The sequence below is a fragment of the Colletes latitarsis genome, chromosome 1 (assembly GCF_051014445.1).
Source record: "Colletes latitarsis isolate SP2378_abdomen chromosome 1, iyColLati1, whole genome shotgun sequence".
NCBI classification, from domain to species: Eukaryota; Metazoa; Arthropoda; class Insecta; order Hymenoptera; family Colletidae; genus Colletes; species Colletes latitarsis.
Genome location: NC_135134.1, coordinates 39502212 through 39521512, shown reverse-complemented (window position 1 = coordinate 39521512; position 19301 = coordinate 39502212). Strand labels below are relative to the sequence as shown.

At 34.4% G+C, this 19301-nt stretch overlaps 2 protein-coding genes across 2 annotated transcripts in view; one reads left to right on the top strand and one right to left on the bottom strand.

Moving 5' to 3' along the window:
* LOC143351847 (caspase-1-like) overlaps positions 1 to 14158 on the top strand; it is a 223517-nt gene extending 209359 nt beyond the window's left edge. The window contains exon 6 of the mRNA XM_076783895.1: positions 14028 to 14158. Within this exon, the coding sequence (XP_076640010.1) occupies positions 14028 to 14143 (116 nt within the window). The 3' untranslated portion in view covers positions 14144 to 14158. The remainder of the gene's footprint in view (positions 1 to 14027) is intronic.
* LOC143351796 (alkaline phosphatase) overlaps positions 1 to 19301 on the bottom strand; it is a 391261-nt gene that overhangs the window by 219820 nt on the left and 152140 nt on the right. The gene's annotated exons all lie outside the window — the stretch shown is intronic.

The window sequence follows — 19301 nt, the reverse complement described above, 5'->3', positions numbered from 1 at the left end:
CATGGTCGTCTCTGATTAGTTACGTGAATTTTACACTACTATTAAAAACATTGGAATTAAAATATTGCTGAATATTGAATATTGGTTCTTCGACTTGGTTTGCAATTTTCCTGTTACAGTTTATTATTCGTTAAAAAGGTTTCTGAAACTAATCTTCATTTAAAATAATAAACAGAGAAATGGGATATTGAAAAGATTACGTAGTTTGACTGTTATTTTAATCTATTATACAGTTAACCAAATTTGATTTAAGTAAAGAAGTTCTCGACACTAGGATTTATCCAGCTTCTTTGTTCATCAGAAAATCATAAAATTGATTTAGCTGTTGTAATTTGTAATAATAAAAAAGAAATATATATGTATAAAAAAAAATTCTAAGGTAACTATAACAAAATTTAAAAATAATCTATTTTACAAAGAGATGTATCCAAAAGAAGATCGCAATACTTCGTCGAATATTAAAAGCAACATTTTTCCCAATCTTCGAGGCCCAGTAAAATATGCTAATTCCAGCATTTAATTAAAAATTTTTCTTTTACAATGAAAAGTTTTAAACGAGTACTATTTATTTTACATATTAGTTTACAAAATTTATTATATCTCAATATCACATTTTTAGTTTACCTGAAGAACATTCACTAAAATATTAGATTAATGCAACTAATTGTGAAGAAAAGATCGACTCTACATGAATCAATAATACAATAGTAGTGATAGTAATCTTCTGTCGATTAATACTAAGGGACAATAAACAAAGATGTAAGTTGCCTTACACTGTACAAAACAGTTTGTCAAAATCTTCCCGTTCGAGGTGAATAAAAAGTCGCAGATCATCGAACATTTGACGGAGAGGAAAAGATATTCCTTTCGGATACAGCGTGAGTGGTCGTAACTCTCGCATCACCGATCAGCCTGATATTCCGCTTCACTTTGAACCCTTTAAAAAAATATGACGTGAAATATGGGACACGCTGGCAACCTGTTTCCCCAACTTTCGCGGTCCAATCTTCTTCCTCGTTAAGTAATTGAATTTTTTTAAGCCGCTCTAATCCCTGCAGGAGAGACGAGGCGCGGGGACGAACTTTTTAACGAAGACATTCAACGAGGAAGCAGACGACGGCCTGTCCTGGAGCGCGAGTTTTCAAACTTCCTCGCCAAATTTAATGGAATTAAGCCCCGGTGTGCCTTATCGATCTCGATCTGCGCCGAGGATTTCTTCGTTTCCCCATCAACGATTTCATTTATCCGCGATAAATCAACTTTGTCCACTTTTAATCGAATTTCGTAAAAGTCCGCTTAATCGCTGCCGTATTATTTGCATCGGGCTTCGAAAACAAAGATATCGACTTTAACACGTTTCGATTAAACGCGATCGCGGATAGAAATACGTCTGACCATGATAACCTTGTAAGATACTACCAAACATTCTAATTCTAGCTTTCAGAGTAGTTTTACACACAGCACCAATTTTTGTTTTTTATATTATAAATAAAGGTATTTTATTTTAAAGTTAATTATAACATTTTCATGTGTAAATTTTACCATTTAAATTTATCTGTAATTCAACTCCACATTCCATTTATCAATTTATTACATATTTGTAATATGTATAATATTGCATTTTATACACGGTACTATTTTCTGTTTGTTATTATTATAAATAAAGATATTTTACTTTAAAGTTAATTAGCGTTTCCATGTGTGAATTTTGCTATTTAAAATTTACTATTTACTACTTGAAAATGATCTATATTGCGGAGGAAGAAAACGTGCAGTTATCCGGGAATCGAACTCCGACCAACCTGGTAGAACTTTTTTACGCTACCATCGCACTAAAGTTCTACTTAACAGATGAAGAATTAAAACTGTATTATCTCAAAAGTTTTTGACTATCTGCCTCTATAGCGCTATTTATTCTTGAACATAGATCTACAAGTAATAATACACATAATAAACATCTTTCAAATCTTATTCTAAAGACACTTACCCGCCGGATTTAATCCTTAAGTGGATTATCAGTATAATAATTGTTTAATATATGTCAACATAATTATTTGAAAATTTATATAATCCTCCATTAATTCATTATTTTTTAAATGCTTTAAAGGAATTTCCATTCACCAATTTGGTAAAAATCAACATTAAGCAAAGTAATTCAGTTGAGATTGAGAGTCCACTTAAGTAAAGAAACGATTATTTTATATTAATTTGGGTTTCATGTATTATATTTAGCAACGTCCGCGACACTTCGAAACTCAATCTTCTCTGAAAACTATCATTTCCAGCCAGTGATATGCCGAATCGAGTTTTTTCGAGGCGAGATTCGAGCGTACGACCTCTCCTCGACGAAACAAGATTTTAATTCAATTGTCGCGCACCGTCGTCATAAAATATACAATCGAATCTGTCGGTCGGTCCATGTGGGAAATAACGAGAAAAACGAACCAGGCGAGACGCGAGCTTCGAAAAATTGGCCTGATAAATCACAATTTCTTTCTCTAATTGATTTTGCAATCCGTAATGCTGTTTTAATAAACTTTTGCAGTGGCACTTTATACGATTTAAGGGAATAAACCACTTATACAAATTGTAATAGAAGAAATACAAATCGAAATGCTCGAATATTACGAATATTACGAATAAATTGCTATATGGTCTTGAGGGCTATTTATGTAAAATTTTGTTTCTATGGAACCAAAACAATTAAATCTCAAATTGTAATGTTAAAGGAAATAAATTTGAATAGGAATCAAAATACTAAGACAAATTTTAAGTTATATAGTTTAGAATTGTTTAAAAACAAAGTTTTGGTTCCACAAAAAATTTTGCGGTTTTGGTCAGACCGTGCACAGCAGCTTAAAACGCAAGACTTATATAAAGATGATATTGGGGTATACGAAATAATCGGATTATCATATTTTCTGGAGAGCAAGGAGGCCATAGTCTTTTCTTGTTACTAATTTCCAGCCCTCTGCCTGACCCAGGATAACCACATTCATCGAGCTGGTCGGGCTGTAGCCACTTCGAATATTAAGCCTAGGAAAGAGAAAAATATCGTTGGCCTGGATAGATGGATTGGTTGGAACAGACATCTAGCAAATGAAAGATCTAGGTTTGAATTCTATCTCGGCGAAACGCGTGATCCTGTCGATTCTGACGAGAAGATTGAAATAGACGCTATTTAGCAAATGATTATTATTGCACAATTCGAAAAAGCTATTCTTCTGCTATTAAAAAACTGCACGTAGCAATATTGGCCATGATATAGACTTGATTCGATAGTGTTGATACGCCAGGCGACTGCGCTCAACTACTTTCAAACCCAGTCAAACATCATATAACACCATACCACAACAAACGTTTAAGAACGCTTACAAAAATAGAATCGATGATTAATAGCCACAAATAGGTAATACCATACCACAGCAAATGTTTAAGAACGCCAACACAAATAAAAACTATGGTTAATAGCCAAGTACGTTAACCAAATCAAACTCAATCATACACTTACCCAATGAATTTTCTCGAAAATGAAGTTTCAACCTTTTTATTTGTGCGCCAGTTATTCTTGTCGCAATGTTACGTTCGACAAACACACACATACATAAACAAACTCTTGCCACATTGAAACACTCTGACACAGACAGACACTTGGAAACTCTAGGTAAATTGAGACACATTAAAGGACTCTTTAGTAACACACAAGGGACAGCAGAGTTACACAATCCAACAAACATAATTGTACTCTTGCCACGTTGAAACACTCTGACACAGACAGACACTTGGAGGTTCTAGGTAAATTGAGACACTGTAACACATTAAACGGCTCTTTAGTAACACACAAGGGACAATAGAGTTACAGGATCCATTCGACAAATTATCTGCGCCAAACTCATCTACTCCCAGTCGTGGTATTACGAGTGTCGTGCGCCAAATAATCGAGCATACTTGTCAAAATAGTTTTTCCCGTTTCAATTACTTGTTTTCACCGAGGAGGATCCTCCGCGATACAAAAAGAAAATTGATACACCGCCAGATAAAACCGAAGAGAGCCCGTGCCCAACAAAGATTGACCCACAAGAGGCATTGTCGTCGATTTCGCGCGCGATTGGCGCGCCGCACCGCCACGGGAAGTAAGTCGACGTCGTGGTCTATATTTCGACGGATATAGGTTACAAAGTGCAACGCTTCTAATTTCAGGAAAAAAAAAAAACGTAGAGAGAGGAAATAGCCCGGTCGCCTCGTCTCGTTCGGCCGAGATTCATTAATGCTCGGCGCGCATTAGCAAACAAACATCGCGTGCTTTGATATCATTGGTCGCCCGACCGAGGGTTCACAGTGGCGCGGCTTTTATCGAAATTAAACGAAAGATTAAATATCCCTCGGGGAGCAGACGTCATGCAACGTCGGGTGAAGTATCTCATCAACTCGCTCGCGCTTAAATCGTTCACCAATGGACCGTTTCCCGGTACCACTAATATCGATGGAATCGTCATCTTTTGCTATAATCCCTGAATATCTCGAGGAACAAGTGGGACAACGCACGGGTTCCACGCCACTGGTAAAAATCTATGTTACTAATACGGTCAGAGATAGAAAAAAATGTCATAAATCAAGATTAAACAACGTCGAATGACGCACAAACTAAATAACAAAGAAAATTGCATTTGGAACAAATGTAAAAATGATATAATTATACAATCTTTATGAAAATGTATTATCACTTATGCCTCTAAATCTAATAGTCAGTGTTGGGAAATTTTTAAATAACTTCCATTTATTTTTTATTCGTGAAGACATCCATAAATTAGAATTTATAAATGAATGTTTTGAACTGACTAAATCTAGTTTTAAAATGAATCTGAAAATTTTCAAATGATTTCAAATAAATCTTTCGCTATAAATGTATACGCACGTAAAATTTATTCTGAAAAAATTTTAGTGAAATTGGGTGATTAATAACAAAAAATAACAGTTCACAAACAAATATTCAACATTTTGTTGAAAACGTCAAAATGATTTAAATCAAACTAAAGTTGCTTTCTTTTTTGTTAGAACCGTAGCTAACATAAACTAGAAAATTGGATACGTTCTAAATTGAAACCAGAAAAATTTTACAACAGTAATAACAACGGAAAAGAAACATAAAATTGCAATGAAGCGAAGTATATGCTACAATGTACATACTTTTATTATCGAAATTCAAAGTACACAGGCAAAATGTTCGTAGCATTTGGAAAACTTCGCGAAGTAAATTCTTTAAAGCGAGAAAAAGTACGGAGGATTACAAATAAATTATTGTAACGTTTATTGCGCTTGGAAAGCTTCCAAGAACCATGTTGCATAATATCAGGGCAATATTTATGCCGTGGAAATTCTTTAAAAAGTTATCTCGACCATGCCAAACGCAGAACATATCCTAGAATTATTTTAATTCGCTAAGGAATCGCCTTTACCGAGCCACTGACGAAAGAACAGTTACGCTTATAAATAGAAAGAGCGCCTCTTGAAGCTCAATTCAAAATAATCATACACGTATGCAACCATTTGTATCAAATTGAATATTCTAATCAGTGAGAACAGTTTGACAATGAGTTACTTATGAACTCGTACAGATTTTAAGCTCTTTTACGATATTCAATGGGATTAAATCACAAAATTGTTGAATGGCACGTTGGTATTACCCTGAATAACTAAAAGGACAGTATCAGTTTTTATTTCAATAATTTATAGCATCCCTGAAGAGGAAACAGAAGCTTGATAATTAAATTCAACAATCCTGCGGCATTCTGAGTAATTGGACGTTAAATACGATACCTGACTGTATAGATTTCCTACCCTCCAAGATCAATAGTAACGTTAATGACATGCATATTGTACCTCGAACCTTCTAAAAAAAGATAAATATAGATTCAAATAATACGAAAAAAATATAATCAATTGTTAATGAATTATGGTCCCAATCTTAAAAATTTCTATTGGTTTTCAAGGTGTTTGAAAAAGTGTTTGACAAAAATTTCATATTTTTTTATGCAATAGTTTCTAAAATCCTTTAAATTTCAAAAAACATATATAGATCGTAAAAGACTTTGATCTTTCCTAATAAATTATTTTTTGAACAATCATTCGCCAGTAAAATTTCATTGTAAATACAAAATTTCGTCAGAAAAGATACATGGCAGGGATTTTTTAGAGACCATTTGCATTTGACGGAAGTTCCGCGATCGAGGGACAGAAAATAAAATTTAATTTCCGTCCTTAGTCAGGCTCTTTCAATGCTGATGAAAGCGAATCGTTTGAGAGGACGCTTTTCATTGCTAATATATTTCAGGTTAATCGATATTGGCTCTGCATTAAAAATGCAAAAACCGTCTTTTTCTCTCGAGACACGAACCACTTATTGCGAAAAGAGTAGAACAACGGAACACTGAAACGTGGCAGTTAAAGGATAAATGTTGCTGCAAGTAGAGTATTTGCTTGCATATCGTTCGCGATTCTGAGTTTATCCATTTTACAAATGAAATTAGCTAGCAAGCTAATAATTTATCGAAACATATTTTTAGTTTTCAAATTTGAAATATTGGAAATATTTCCTTCGTAATCTGCTTTCTGAAAATCGTTAAAAACGTTTCGTACTGAAATATGAACACATGCACTGAAAATTATAAAAATTCTGGTATTCAATTCCGTATGAAGCTTTTAACGCATTTGTGCGTTACGTTATACAGATGAAACCAGCAGATTTTCCATTAAATAGCTATTGATAACTCAATCTCGAAACGAAAATAAACTATACAAGTGAGAACTTTAACAATTATTTCTAAATATAAATATTCATTATATTTTTGTACCAATATCATTAAAAATTTATAATGAAATGATGTAAAAAAAATTGAATTTATCCTGCAATCTTAATAAAATATGTTCACTGCATCAAACTAAAATAGAAAACAATATGATCATTGTTTCAAACAAAATCTGTCTGGAAAAATATTGCAAATGATTTTTTAAAAGTATTTACAATGTTACTACTTCTAATAATCTTAACCAAAGTCAAGGATTTGTAAATTGCCATTAAAGAGATCATAATAATTATATAAAAATTACAACAAACGAGAATTTTACAATAATCGTTACATCACAATTATTTGCGAGAAATTCTGTTGCTATTATTTATATTCACAAAAATTGCGACTATCGTTCAAAATCAATAATTCTGACAAAGCATTCGATCAGAATTTTCGCATTGAAATAAAATAATTACTCCGAAGCTTCAAACTTATAATAATCACGTACGATTCAATAGCAAAACGTTCTTCTTCCACTGCACAATTCCGCGACGTTTTGTGTGCTATTGTATCCTTCTGAAGCGACGCGAAATGAATAGCGTCCCGCGCGTGTGCAAAGCTCGGAGAAGCGAGTCGCTTTCTTCTTCCCTCTTTTATTGTTTTCTTTTTTCTTTTCGTTTTTTGTTAATAACATAGCACTATCGGCGCGACTAAGACAGAGTCGTGATTCCAGAAGAGCTCACGAGGGGTTGAACGACAGGCAACGACTCTCCCTTTCGTCGGCGCGTCACTCGGCCGTCATCTTTGTTTACATAGCGTCACAATGCGTGGAGGAGGAACGCCCTCGAGATTCTAATTTGAGTGCAAACACGCGAGGGTGTCTACCTCGGGCTCGTCCAGACTTGTCTGGAACGAGGACAGATGGGAGACTCGAAAAGCTCCACGAAAACCGTCGAGCTCGAGAGGACCATCAGACGAAAGCAGAGTAAAGAAGAGGGCGAGAGAAGCCGCCCAGCGGATCTTATTGGACCCCTGCATGGATACGAGTTCGTTTGCGTGGAATCCGTAGGAAATGAGAAATGCAACCAGCTAATTTGAAATTGAAGAGGGGAGAACGAGAATACGATGAATGAAACGAAGAAAACTCGTTGATAAGATGGATTTATTAAGGGGGATAGCCACCAGAATATCTCCGCATTTTGCGATGTTTAATCACTTTTTCCCCTAACCAAATATTGTATTATTTTTTTCTTGCATACTAGCTGGCCCACTTAACATTTTATTTCAATAGAACTACACTTATTTAACCTACTGTAAGAAGTATACAAATAATTGTGATTTGATCATTTCTTCCCCTAACAAAATATTCTAAGAGTTTTTTTTCTAGATACAAGCTGGCCCATTTAATATTTTATTTAAATTACCAAAGAACTAACTACCCTTATTTAACCTACTGTAAAGGATACAAAAATAATTGTACCACACAAAAGAAGAAAGCACATTGATGAAATGGATTTATTAAAAGGGATAGATATATTTGCATTTTTGAAGGTTTAATCATTTCTTCCCCTAACTAAGTATTGTCATATTTTTTTTCTAAACACAAGCTGATCCATTTACCATTTTTGTACTTTCTCCACCAATTATATAATGATAATCCATCCTTAAATATACTGCTTATCAATAGCAATTATTGTATTTTGTTTCCACGAATTGGAAGGTATTTGTAAAATATATACGAATATTTAACATACATGTACAGAGTATATAATTAATTTCGTGAACGTTCTGTGCCCAATTTTCTGTGATTCTCGTCGACGTCCACTTGCTAACTAAATTATGTCCATCACCTACAGGTTGCAATTATTTCGTTTCATTAATAATTCCAATTGAATAATTTGTTCTGTTTTTCTTCTCAGTGCACATTGGTTTTAGAATAATATTATTCCATTCCCTTGTCATATACTTATATTTATAAATCACATTTTTGATCTATTACTTTACCATCTATTACTCTTTAAAACTTTACCAAAGTGAACGCCAACCAGATTTTCCAGAACCATTAGTTATAGTGGTCAATAAATTCCCCAACGTCATACGCTGTTTATCGTCAGATCGCGAGTTTTTCTTTTTTCTTCATCTATTATTATTTTACGTTAAAAACAGAGGAATTTTACGCAAAGAATGGAACCTTTAACGTTAGACGAAAGCTGTTTTATTATTTTACTAAAAACTATTGAGCAGTTAAAAGTTGGATAACTGTTAAAAAATGCTTCTTGGAAAAACATTCTTTATTTTACTCTCTACGAAATTAACGTTTAATACGTTGATAAAATAGACAAGTAACTTGAGAAATGAAATTATAAATTAATATTTGGAATAATAATATATGGAATTACAAAATTTATTAGACTACCTACGACATAAAAATTATTTATTTTAGACAGTCTAGTAGATGTTGTAAGTTCCAAAAACATTGAGTTTGTTTAGTAACATCCACAGCGTTAATGAAAGATAGATGATGAGTCTACATTGATATTGCTGAGTCTGCATTCGTTTCAAATATATTTTTATATAAATGGCAAAAATTTGAGTTTTTCGAACCAGCTCTGTTGTTATCCTTTTAAATTAGAAACTACGAGTTCAACGAAGGGAAAACAATGAAGAAATTTCAGACAAAACCCCCTTTGAACGAAGAATTTTTTACCTATTCTCGCGTCTTCAAACGGAAACTCCACTTCAGTTTTTGCAACTTAGAAAATTGAAGCGCAGGAAGAAATGAGAGAGGTGCACGAACTAGAGAGTGGATGGAAGATTGTAGTATACTAGAAGCGAAAGGAGATGGTATTTCTTGTCGAAATAATTTGGAATTGTGCAATCATGGGTCGGTGAAAAACGGTTTAGAAAGTTAATGAAGTTCGTGAGCGATCTAATCAAACGATTTTCGTTGGAAAAATACTGACTCAGGATGTTTAAAATTACTATTATTGTACGTTGAAATTTCTTTTTTAATCTTGTATTGTTCGTAGGTCGACCATTCAATACTTGCATTCATAATCATGTCTCATATTCGTAGGTTTTAATTTATGGTTATTCCAAGGTTGACCCAAAATGTTAAATATAAATAACATGAGAGTAACGATTAGTCGTCATGTTTTAAAATGGTTGATTCGATCTTTAAGTTCGAATTCTAGGTATTAAAATATACAAAAAATAATGAAAAAGTGAGGTTCCTTAATAATTTTTTAGCATTTAATCTAAAAAAATTTGATATAACACTTTTGATATTACGTTTTGATCAACCCTCGCAGATTTAAATGAATCTTTTAATTACTATTATAATGAATAATAGATTTATACAGGATGTTCGGCCATCCTTAGGAAAAATTTTAATGGGAGATTCTAGAGGCCAAAATGAGACGACAATCAAGAATATCAATTTCTTGACTGAGACGTTGTTAAAAAGTTATTAAAAAATTAAATTAAAAAATTACAAATCATTCTGAAGAAACTACTTCTGGTTGCAGAGACCATTTACAATCATTTTTGGTGAATACACACGTCCAAAATCCTACCCACTTTCGAGAAAAAAATTCGTGTAGATGCTGAAATTTTTCGGCGAAAAAAAATTTTTCAAATCGTTCTAAAAAAATTATTTTCGATTGCAGGGGTCAATTACAATCATTTTTTGTCAATACATATGCTCCCGAAATCCTACGCAGTTTTGAGAAAAAAATTCGTAATCGAAAATGTAATTTATGGCCAGAAATGATGCCCGAATTTTCATGCGAATTTTTAAAACGTCATAACTTCTGAACGGATTGGACGATTTTAATGTTTAAAAAAGCAAACTACGTGTATTTTAATGGAGAATATGTACAAATCGCAAAAATATTCGAAAAGTTGGTCCTTGACCCCGCAAAATGTGAAAAACCCCATAAAAATGGTCCAATTTTTAAACGGCCATAACTCCTACAATGGTGTATATATTTCAATGAAATTTTTTTCTGAAGTAGAGCTCATGGGTACCTACAAAAAAGTATTAGACAACTTTTCTATAGGACGTCAAACAAAATTATTAAAACTCAAAAACGAATTTTTAAGAAAAATCGACAGGGAGGGTAGGTGCCTAAATTTTTCGACGAAATTATAAAGTTTCAAATCGTTCTGGAAAAAATTATTTTTGGTTGCAGGGGTTAATTTCAATCATTTCTGGTGAACACACATACCTTCGAAATCCTACCCAGTTTCGAAAAAAAATTCGTTACCGAAAATACAATGTCTGATCATGACTGAATGATTCCCTTGAAATTTCACGTGTTTCAAATCGTTCTGAAAAAATTATTTTCATTTATGGGAGTCAATTACAATCATTTTTGATGAATAGACATACCTCTGAAATCCTGCGCATTTTCGAGAAAAAAATTCAGTACGAGCAGAGCTTTAAACGTTAATAGCTTCTTAACGAAGCCTCCATCAACAAATTGGTATTCTTGATTTTCGTCTTATTTTGGCTTCTAAAATCTTCCATCAAAATTTTTCCCAGGGGTGGTCGAACACCCTGTATAATAGGTTAGCCCTCCGTGGCTTCGTCACTTGTCTTCGATTTTTGAAGTCTCGAATTCGACTCCCGAAACTTAAGAAAGAAATTATGACCATATGTGTGTTCCATTTATACAATACACAAATGAGTACACATTGTCACAAGTCAATATGTCCAATGAGCTCTACTAGGGAAATATAAATAAATAATAAATAATTGTAATAAACATTGAATGCTATAATAGCGTGGACTATATTGTTTAACACAAACTTGTCATAATATGAGATAATGATCCTCAAGAGATAGTGGCTTCAGACAGCCTTTTTAGACAGCTTTGGCTATCTGGGGAAGGACTAATGAGTTGCCTTAGTGCAAAGGAGATAAGCCGTCTCTGGAGCCTCTTCAAAATCCTCAGGGGAAATCCCGTAGAAAATGCAATGTATAAGTGCATCTCGACCTCGTAAGATCGAGGTTAGGTTTAATTGAGTTTGAGCTTCAAAACACCTTCATGCAGTTATTCTATTATTCCCGTTGTTCTAATTTACGTAACGAAGGGAGTATGATAGTAATAATACTATGGATTATGTTTGATGGATCAGTGAATTGTTAACATTGCCCGTTAGATGACGATGAAACGATGAAAATAAAGGCTCGATGGAGCGAAGAGGACCAGTGTGAATTGTATAATAGAATAATAAATAAAACAGGAGCGTCTAGGGAGAAACGATCTCGAGGCACGCAAGGTAAACGTAAGAACCTAAAACGGCTGTAGGAAAAGCGAAGTTAAAACAAACAACGGAAGGAAGAACAAAGTAAATAGAAAGAATCGCAGAGTAATCCGGTGTCTTAAGGTCCGAACAGGGCTAGTAATTCGATTGACTGATGCAGGAGTCAAACAACGAGAAAGTAATAAAGTTCGGTAAGTGGGTTCGAGGAAGACGAATGTGGAAAAGGGAAGCAGACACGCGAGAAGTTGCGAGGAAAAATCTGGTTACAATAAAAATCAAGCAAATGGCTCCAGGATAGACGGAAGCAAGTGGTTGGTGGGTGGTGTCTTGTGTTAACAGCGGTACGAAGCTTTCGCGAACACGAAAAGCAAATCTTTCGCGGGAGCGAGTACGTGACGTGCAAGAGTATTTATTGCTCTCCTACGGAGTCTAATTTGTTAGGCGGTTCCGGTTGAAACGATGGGGATGGATAAGTACGAAGGAAAAGTTAAGAATATACATCGATACGCATGCTACGAAATGATTTTTCAGACTCCGCAAAGGTTTGGAAAACGAAACGCTGGGTCACAAATTGCCTCGAGCGTGCCAACGAGAAGAAATAAATTACAGTCGGAGGCTAAATTGACACATGGACTTTTTTACGTTTCCTTTTCAAGTAAATTCTCAAGATCACCAAGTAAAAAAAATTTTGTTTCCTCTATTAGTGACAAAAATAATTGAGTTGGTCAAGTTAATAGTAATTTTTAATAAAAATTATAAAGAATTTACTCGACTGTATTTTTAAGAATTTACCGTAGTTTTCTATGACAGAATTAATAAACATTTGTTTCCATTGCATATACTCAGTTTTATTTTCCAAAAAACCATCTGTTGCCGCCACGTGAAGGGTTTCCGCCGCAGTCGATATTGAACAGTGCCGTTTTTGAGGATGTCGCAATTTTTCACGGATTGAATGTAATTTCTAAAAGACTAGATCTGACTGGATGCCTGTTTCAGTTTTCTCTGGAAACGGCCGTCGGTTAGACCACCCTCGACAGCAATCGACGTAACCCAAAACCCTCACCTGTTGACTACCAGGACCATAAGAATAAAGGATCATAAATTAACTCAGGGATTGTGCAACGTCTTGTAGACCTTGATTTACAGGATGAAACAAACCAGGTTGTAGGCGTTGTACAATTCAAAAACTGTCCAAAATTCGAATTGGGCCTTGCTCTGCCTTTCCTTTTGGGTTAGGACGTGGGGACAGGACAGAATTCGTTGCATCTTCAGTTGAAGAATTTGAACATTGTTAATTATATCACCTTACAAGTGATCGAACCGCAATCGTAGCATTTCTCTGTTATTGTTAAATGTTCATTATTGTTACTGCTTTTATTGTTTGTTGAATAAGTTGTTATTGCAACCCAAAATTAATGGATTTGCTAAATAAACGACTCCGCGAACTGAGTATGAAGTTAACACCATCAGCCAATATAGAAATTTATCTTCTTTTCATGTTGTTTCATATCTAACTTTCATCACTCATGGTATCAACAATACCAACGACTAAGAAGCGAGTTGAAAAAGTTCAACAGGTTTGTTGGTGGAAGATTATTAAAATTTTATTATTCGACCACCCGTCAGTCTAATTTGATTTACGAATCAATAAAAAATTCCGATGCTATTTCAAAAGGAACATAGCAAAATAAGAATGCGAAAGCAGCGTTTTGTTTACAGGGGAACAAAGGACAAACCGGAATAGAATTCACCTGGTAAAAAATTCCACGGATTTTTCTTTCATTTTGAACCTTCGTTCGGGCGGGGAACGCTTTATTAAAATTTCTTCGCGGGGAAACTCTTGGCAGAAATTTATTAATTACGCTTTGAGATATTCCTTGCATCGGTTCGCGAACGTTAACCGAGTTTCTTTACAGAGTTCCCTGGAACAATCACGTTACTGTGTCCTGATTAAACTCATTTTTACAGGTGTTCTTCGTTTGGACGACGCTATTCAACGATTTACCTATGACAGGCGTAACGAACCCCTGACTTTTTATAACCTGTCTTTAAAACCGCTCGCCTTCTTCGACAACCTTAGTTAGCGAAGGTACTAAAAGCCTTTTTCGCGCGGAATTCTTTCTTCATGGAATGGCAGAATGTTCATCAAGCTTGCATTGCTCGCTAGGAATCTTCACTGGTTGAAAAACTAAAGCGACACGACTGTTTTCATAAAGCAATTTTTATGCAATAAAACTACTTTTAGGCAACGCAAGATATAACGAAACGAAATTTAAATAGTAAAATTATAGAAAGAAACTATTTTCTTACAAATTCACTACTACCATTAAATGTACTGTTATCTTTATTTACAGTGTTGAATTGGATAAGTTTTTTTAACATATTTAGTTATTGCAAATTCATTTTATACTTTAAAACACTAGTACTATTTTGATAGAGAATGCTTTGATGATTTTAAATGAAAGAATGTTTTGAATAAAGCACAAAGGTCATGGTTTTTTAGCTATAGTTTCATAAGAAAATAAAGAATTTATTAGAAATTTAAATAGTAAGTAGATATTTAATAGTAAATTTAATCTCCTGTATTTCGTAATAGATGATTGATGTTATCTATGATAATTGAATTCAACATTTCTTTTATTGGTCCTATATTAAACTCGAACATTTTCTTTTTTCTTCAAAATCTTTGCCAGGAAATGGCTACTATTAATCTTAGCACGAAAAAGATCTTGACCTTTTTCTCAACTTTGTTCAAACGATTAATTGCGTCTAAGGCAGGATGTGCTCGACAAACTTTACCAAAGTCTCTAACTAGTAATTCGAGACAGAAACGCAGAAATGTATTTAAGAATTCTTACTAATGCGATGAAATATTGGACAAACAGTAATGTCAGAATTTTCTGTAAGAAACGAGTTATCTTCTTTTTATATAAGAAATTGTCGATCCACACTCTTTTATCAAATTCATAATCTCATCTCCACTTTTTTCGACAAGAAATCTTTGTATTTTAAAAACCTCAAGAAAATCACAGTTTCTGTCATCCAGTGGGTTTTGTAGAGATCAAAGCACATAAAAATTATAAATTTAGAAATTATAAAGGGTGTTCTACCACCCCTGGAATACTATAATAGTAATACACTATAAATTCAAATAAAGGTTGTTTCTTATGAATCGAATTGCTATTCTTGAAATTGATATAAGTCTAGTCGAATAAATTAAGAATAATGCTTGTCAACAATTGTGTCACTGGATTGGGTGACCGCCTGGGGAAAACACCATGTGTTATTGACATTATTATTGTATTATATTGTTTATAATTAACTCCACTCAATATTAAGAGGTATTAAGTTAATATTTTTAAAAACAACGTAAATAAAAGTTAACACAGTGTAACAAATAAAGGTAAAAATAAATGGGAGACAAAAATTCATGATAAATAAATTTCTGAATGTTTATAGTGTATGAATACGTATGAGTGGGGAATAACTGGTAAAATTCCCATATTTAAAACTGTCACAATTCACAAGTTGGGAATACATAGTAGGTTTCCACTGAAAAAACAAAAAACGTCAACTGCAGAAATTCAACATTACTCATTGGCCCGTATTATTTAAAAAATAAACGAGTGGTTTATTTACTCTTAATGTGTTCAAATAAATCTTAGAATATAAAAATGAAACAGTAAATTGAAAAATCAAGGAACTCCCTGAAACGCAACGTGTTATCCGGATCCCATTGTCTTCCGAAACGCAAAATAACTATTTTACCGAAAGCAAGGACGAGAAATTTAATTTACTTATTCAATTTCCTTCTTCAAACGGTCAACAAGTCTCGCCTAGTTATTTTAAGAGATATATAGTCGGGCCTGAGGAGGGAAAAGGTAATCCAGCAAACAGTTTTTAGGTCCGCTATGTACTTAGAGGAGTCTTTGACACTTTTTTTTATTTATTCTCGTGCTTGCAGTGCATTCTATTGGGCATACGCGGGAGTAAACGGTACGAAAGAATATTATAAAGGTGGGATTCGACGGAGTGGTCTCCATTCCGTGCGACTGGAAACGGCAAGGCGTTCGTTCGCTGTATACTTTTGACGCTCTGCCTGGTATTTCGCCTTTCTGGTCCCTGCCGTTCCATGCTACCGTCTCCGCTCAAAGGCGTACGATATTTTCCATGGCTTTGAAGGGACTCGTTGCTTTGCTCGCTCCCCGATACCATGATTATTCCTGTTAACTTCGTATCTACATCCCGGGTCTGCGAGCCAGCAAACGCATCGCGAAGGTATCGAAACGCCCGACCAATCCCAATTTGGTTTGCTTTTACCGCGCACGTACGTTAACTTTTCCCAGTAAATCGAATAGAGAATCGAATCAAAGGGAATAATTATGAGAGTCAAAAGGGAAACAGATCCAGATGTCGACGGGGGGAAAAATTAAATTTTAATTTGACATGTTGTACATGAAAGATTTCTTTGAATTATTAATTACACTCGGCCGTCCCACTGAAGAAACATTGCAAATTTAGCAAACAACTCGAATGTATCTTTTGGAGAGACACAAAGAGATTACTGGTAATTCTATGAAACGAAACTATATCAAAAATATATTCCATTCACATTCACAGAGAACAAATGATACTATTATTATTAGTATAATTAGGATGAATAATGATTCTATATGAAGGGTCTTTCTAAATTCAAATAGAAAAAACTCCAGATAAACGGTGAAGAAAATTTTCATCAAAATCGAAATTCGAGATTACAGTCCAAATATATATAACAAAATACCTACGAATTCGAAGAAAAATTGCTGAATTCTGTGTTCCAAGAACTTGTAACAGTAGTTGTTTAGAATAGGGGACTCTTCATTGATTTGGATGATTTTCAAATATGTTATAGAACTCGAGATTCTAAACAAGTTTGGATCATACGTATAACCCCCGCTCGGCTTTAGTTCCCGAGATATTTGCAAAATTCTGTCCCAATTCAACGTAGTAGTAACAACAGAATTCGCAAACATTTTGTTATGTATGTTAGGCTCGTAATTCCGAAGTTTCGATAAAGTCGAAATGATACATTGTTAGTTTAGCAATGAGTTTAAGTTTAAGAGTTGTTCACTTAAACCCATCACTAGTATCATTGCCTGCACAGTCAACTGACAACTTAAACCCATTGCTTGTATCATAACAAGCCAGCAGGCCATTTCAGTGTCGACTAATTTACGTTTCAAGCTACACAGTGATCTGTTTACGTTGTGAAACTGGTAACAACTACAAAGCAACAATTATTTTTCGATTACGATTCCTGGCATTTTCCTTTCCACTGTAGGTAAATTGCAAAGAATTTTCGTTCGTAGAAATTCTTTTCATCGCCATTGTAGCAGCATATACTGTAATCCCGTACAAATATCTATTCACAGGATTAATTTCTCATCCAGTTTCCCGCCTTGGGCTACCCACGCCGAGGATGTCTATCCTTTTGACTCGGCTGGCCGAGGTTAACCCGACGAAAGTGGGCTGGAGAGCTCGAAATCCGGCGGCGTTTACCCGAGCCTGGAAACGGCAGCTCACCGTTCCCGACGTTTGTCTCCCACTTCATGCCTTCTGGCCCCTGCGAGCGACACTTTACCTCGAACTCGCGACGTTTCGCCGCGATTTTGAAGCGCCTTCTTAACGCTTCGCCGATTCCCGTTCCCTTTTCTCCGTCGACGTTCGCCATTTCGCTACGTGTTATACGGGAACGGACGTTTCCACAACGTCGAAACGCGTCCACTTAAGGGTTCGCATACAGTGTCGCTCAAAAGTTTCAACCACCTTTCGATCATTAAAATAAACGAACCCTTTTTCATACATGCACGGATAACTTTCTTCCCCTTCGTTAACCTTGGAACATCGGCATAAAAGCGTTGGGGACAGTTCGATAGGTAAAAAGAATAGTCAAGAAAATAACGACTTTCGGCGGAGCCCGAGATAACTCGTGAATCCCAAAATTATTGCCACAGGTATACAGGATGTTCGGCCACACCTGGGAAAAATTTTAATGAGAGATACTAGAAGTCAAAATAAGACGAAAATCAAGGATACTAATTTGTTGATTGAGGCTTCGTTAAAAAGTTACAGAAACATTTCCACACAGTATATTTTCGATAAAGAATTTTTTTCTCGAAAGTACGTAGGATTTCGAGGGTATGTGTATTGACAAAAAATGATTGTAATTAGCCCCTGCAATCGAAAATAATTTTTCCAGGAGGATTTGAAATTTTTTTTTTTCGTCGAAAAATTTAGGCACCTACCCCCTATCGATTTTCCTTAAAAATTCGTTTTTCATTTTTAGTAATTTTGTTTGACGTTCTATAGAAAAGTTGTCTAATACTTTTTTGTAGGTACCCATGAGCTCTATTTCAGAAAAAAATTTCATTGAAATATATACATCATTGTAGGAGTTATGGCCGTTTAAAAATTGGACCACTTTTATGGGGGTTTTCACATTTTACAGGGTCAAGGAACAACTTTTCGAATATTTTTGCGATTTGTACATATTCTCCACCAAAATACGCGTAGTTTGCTTTTTTAAACATTAAAATCGTCCAATCCGTTCAGAAGTTATGACGTTTTAAAGATTCGCATGAAAATTCGGGCAGACATTCTGGCCAGAAATTATATTTTCGGTAAAGAATTTTTTTCTCGAAACTGAGTAGGATTTCGGGCATATGTCTATTGACAAAAAATGATTGTAATTGGTCCCTGCAATCGAAAATAATTTTTTCAGAACAATTTGAAATTTTTTAATTTAATTTTTTAATAACTTTTTAGCGAAGCCTCAATCAACAAATTAATATTCTTGATTGTCGTCTTATTTTGACCTCTAGAATCTCCCATTAAAATTTTTCCCCGGGGTGTCCGAACACCCTGTATAATTGGAAAAAATGTACTGAACAAGTAACTTGCACATTTTTAATACTTTTCCATATATTCTAAAGTAATGGAACCATGTTCAATAAACAAACTATATTTACTACTAAATAAAAATGTGGTTTTCTGGCCTCCCATAAATATTGCCACGGTTCACATAGTAGTTAATTACAGTATAATATTTAACAATAAATTCATTTTCCAATATTTTGTAAGCTAGTCTTTTGTTTTATCACTCCTTAAATAAAAAATTTATTTCAAGATTTGCAAAATGGGGCACATATTTATGCGTTTGTAAACCGATGGTGGCAATTATAGAATATTTATGATATCTAC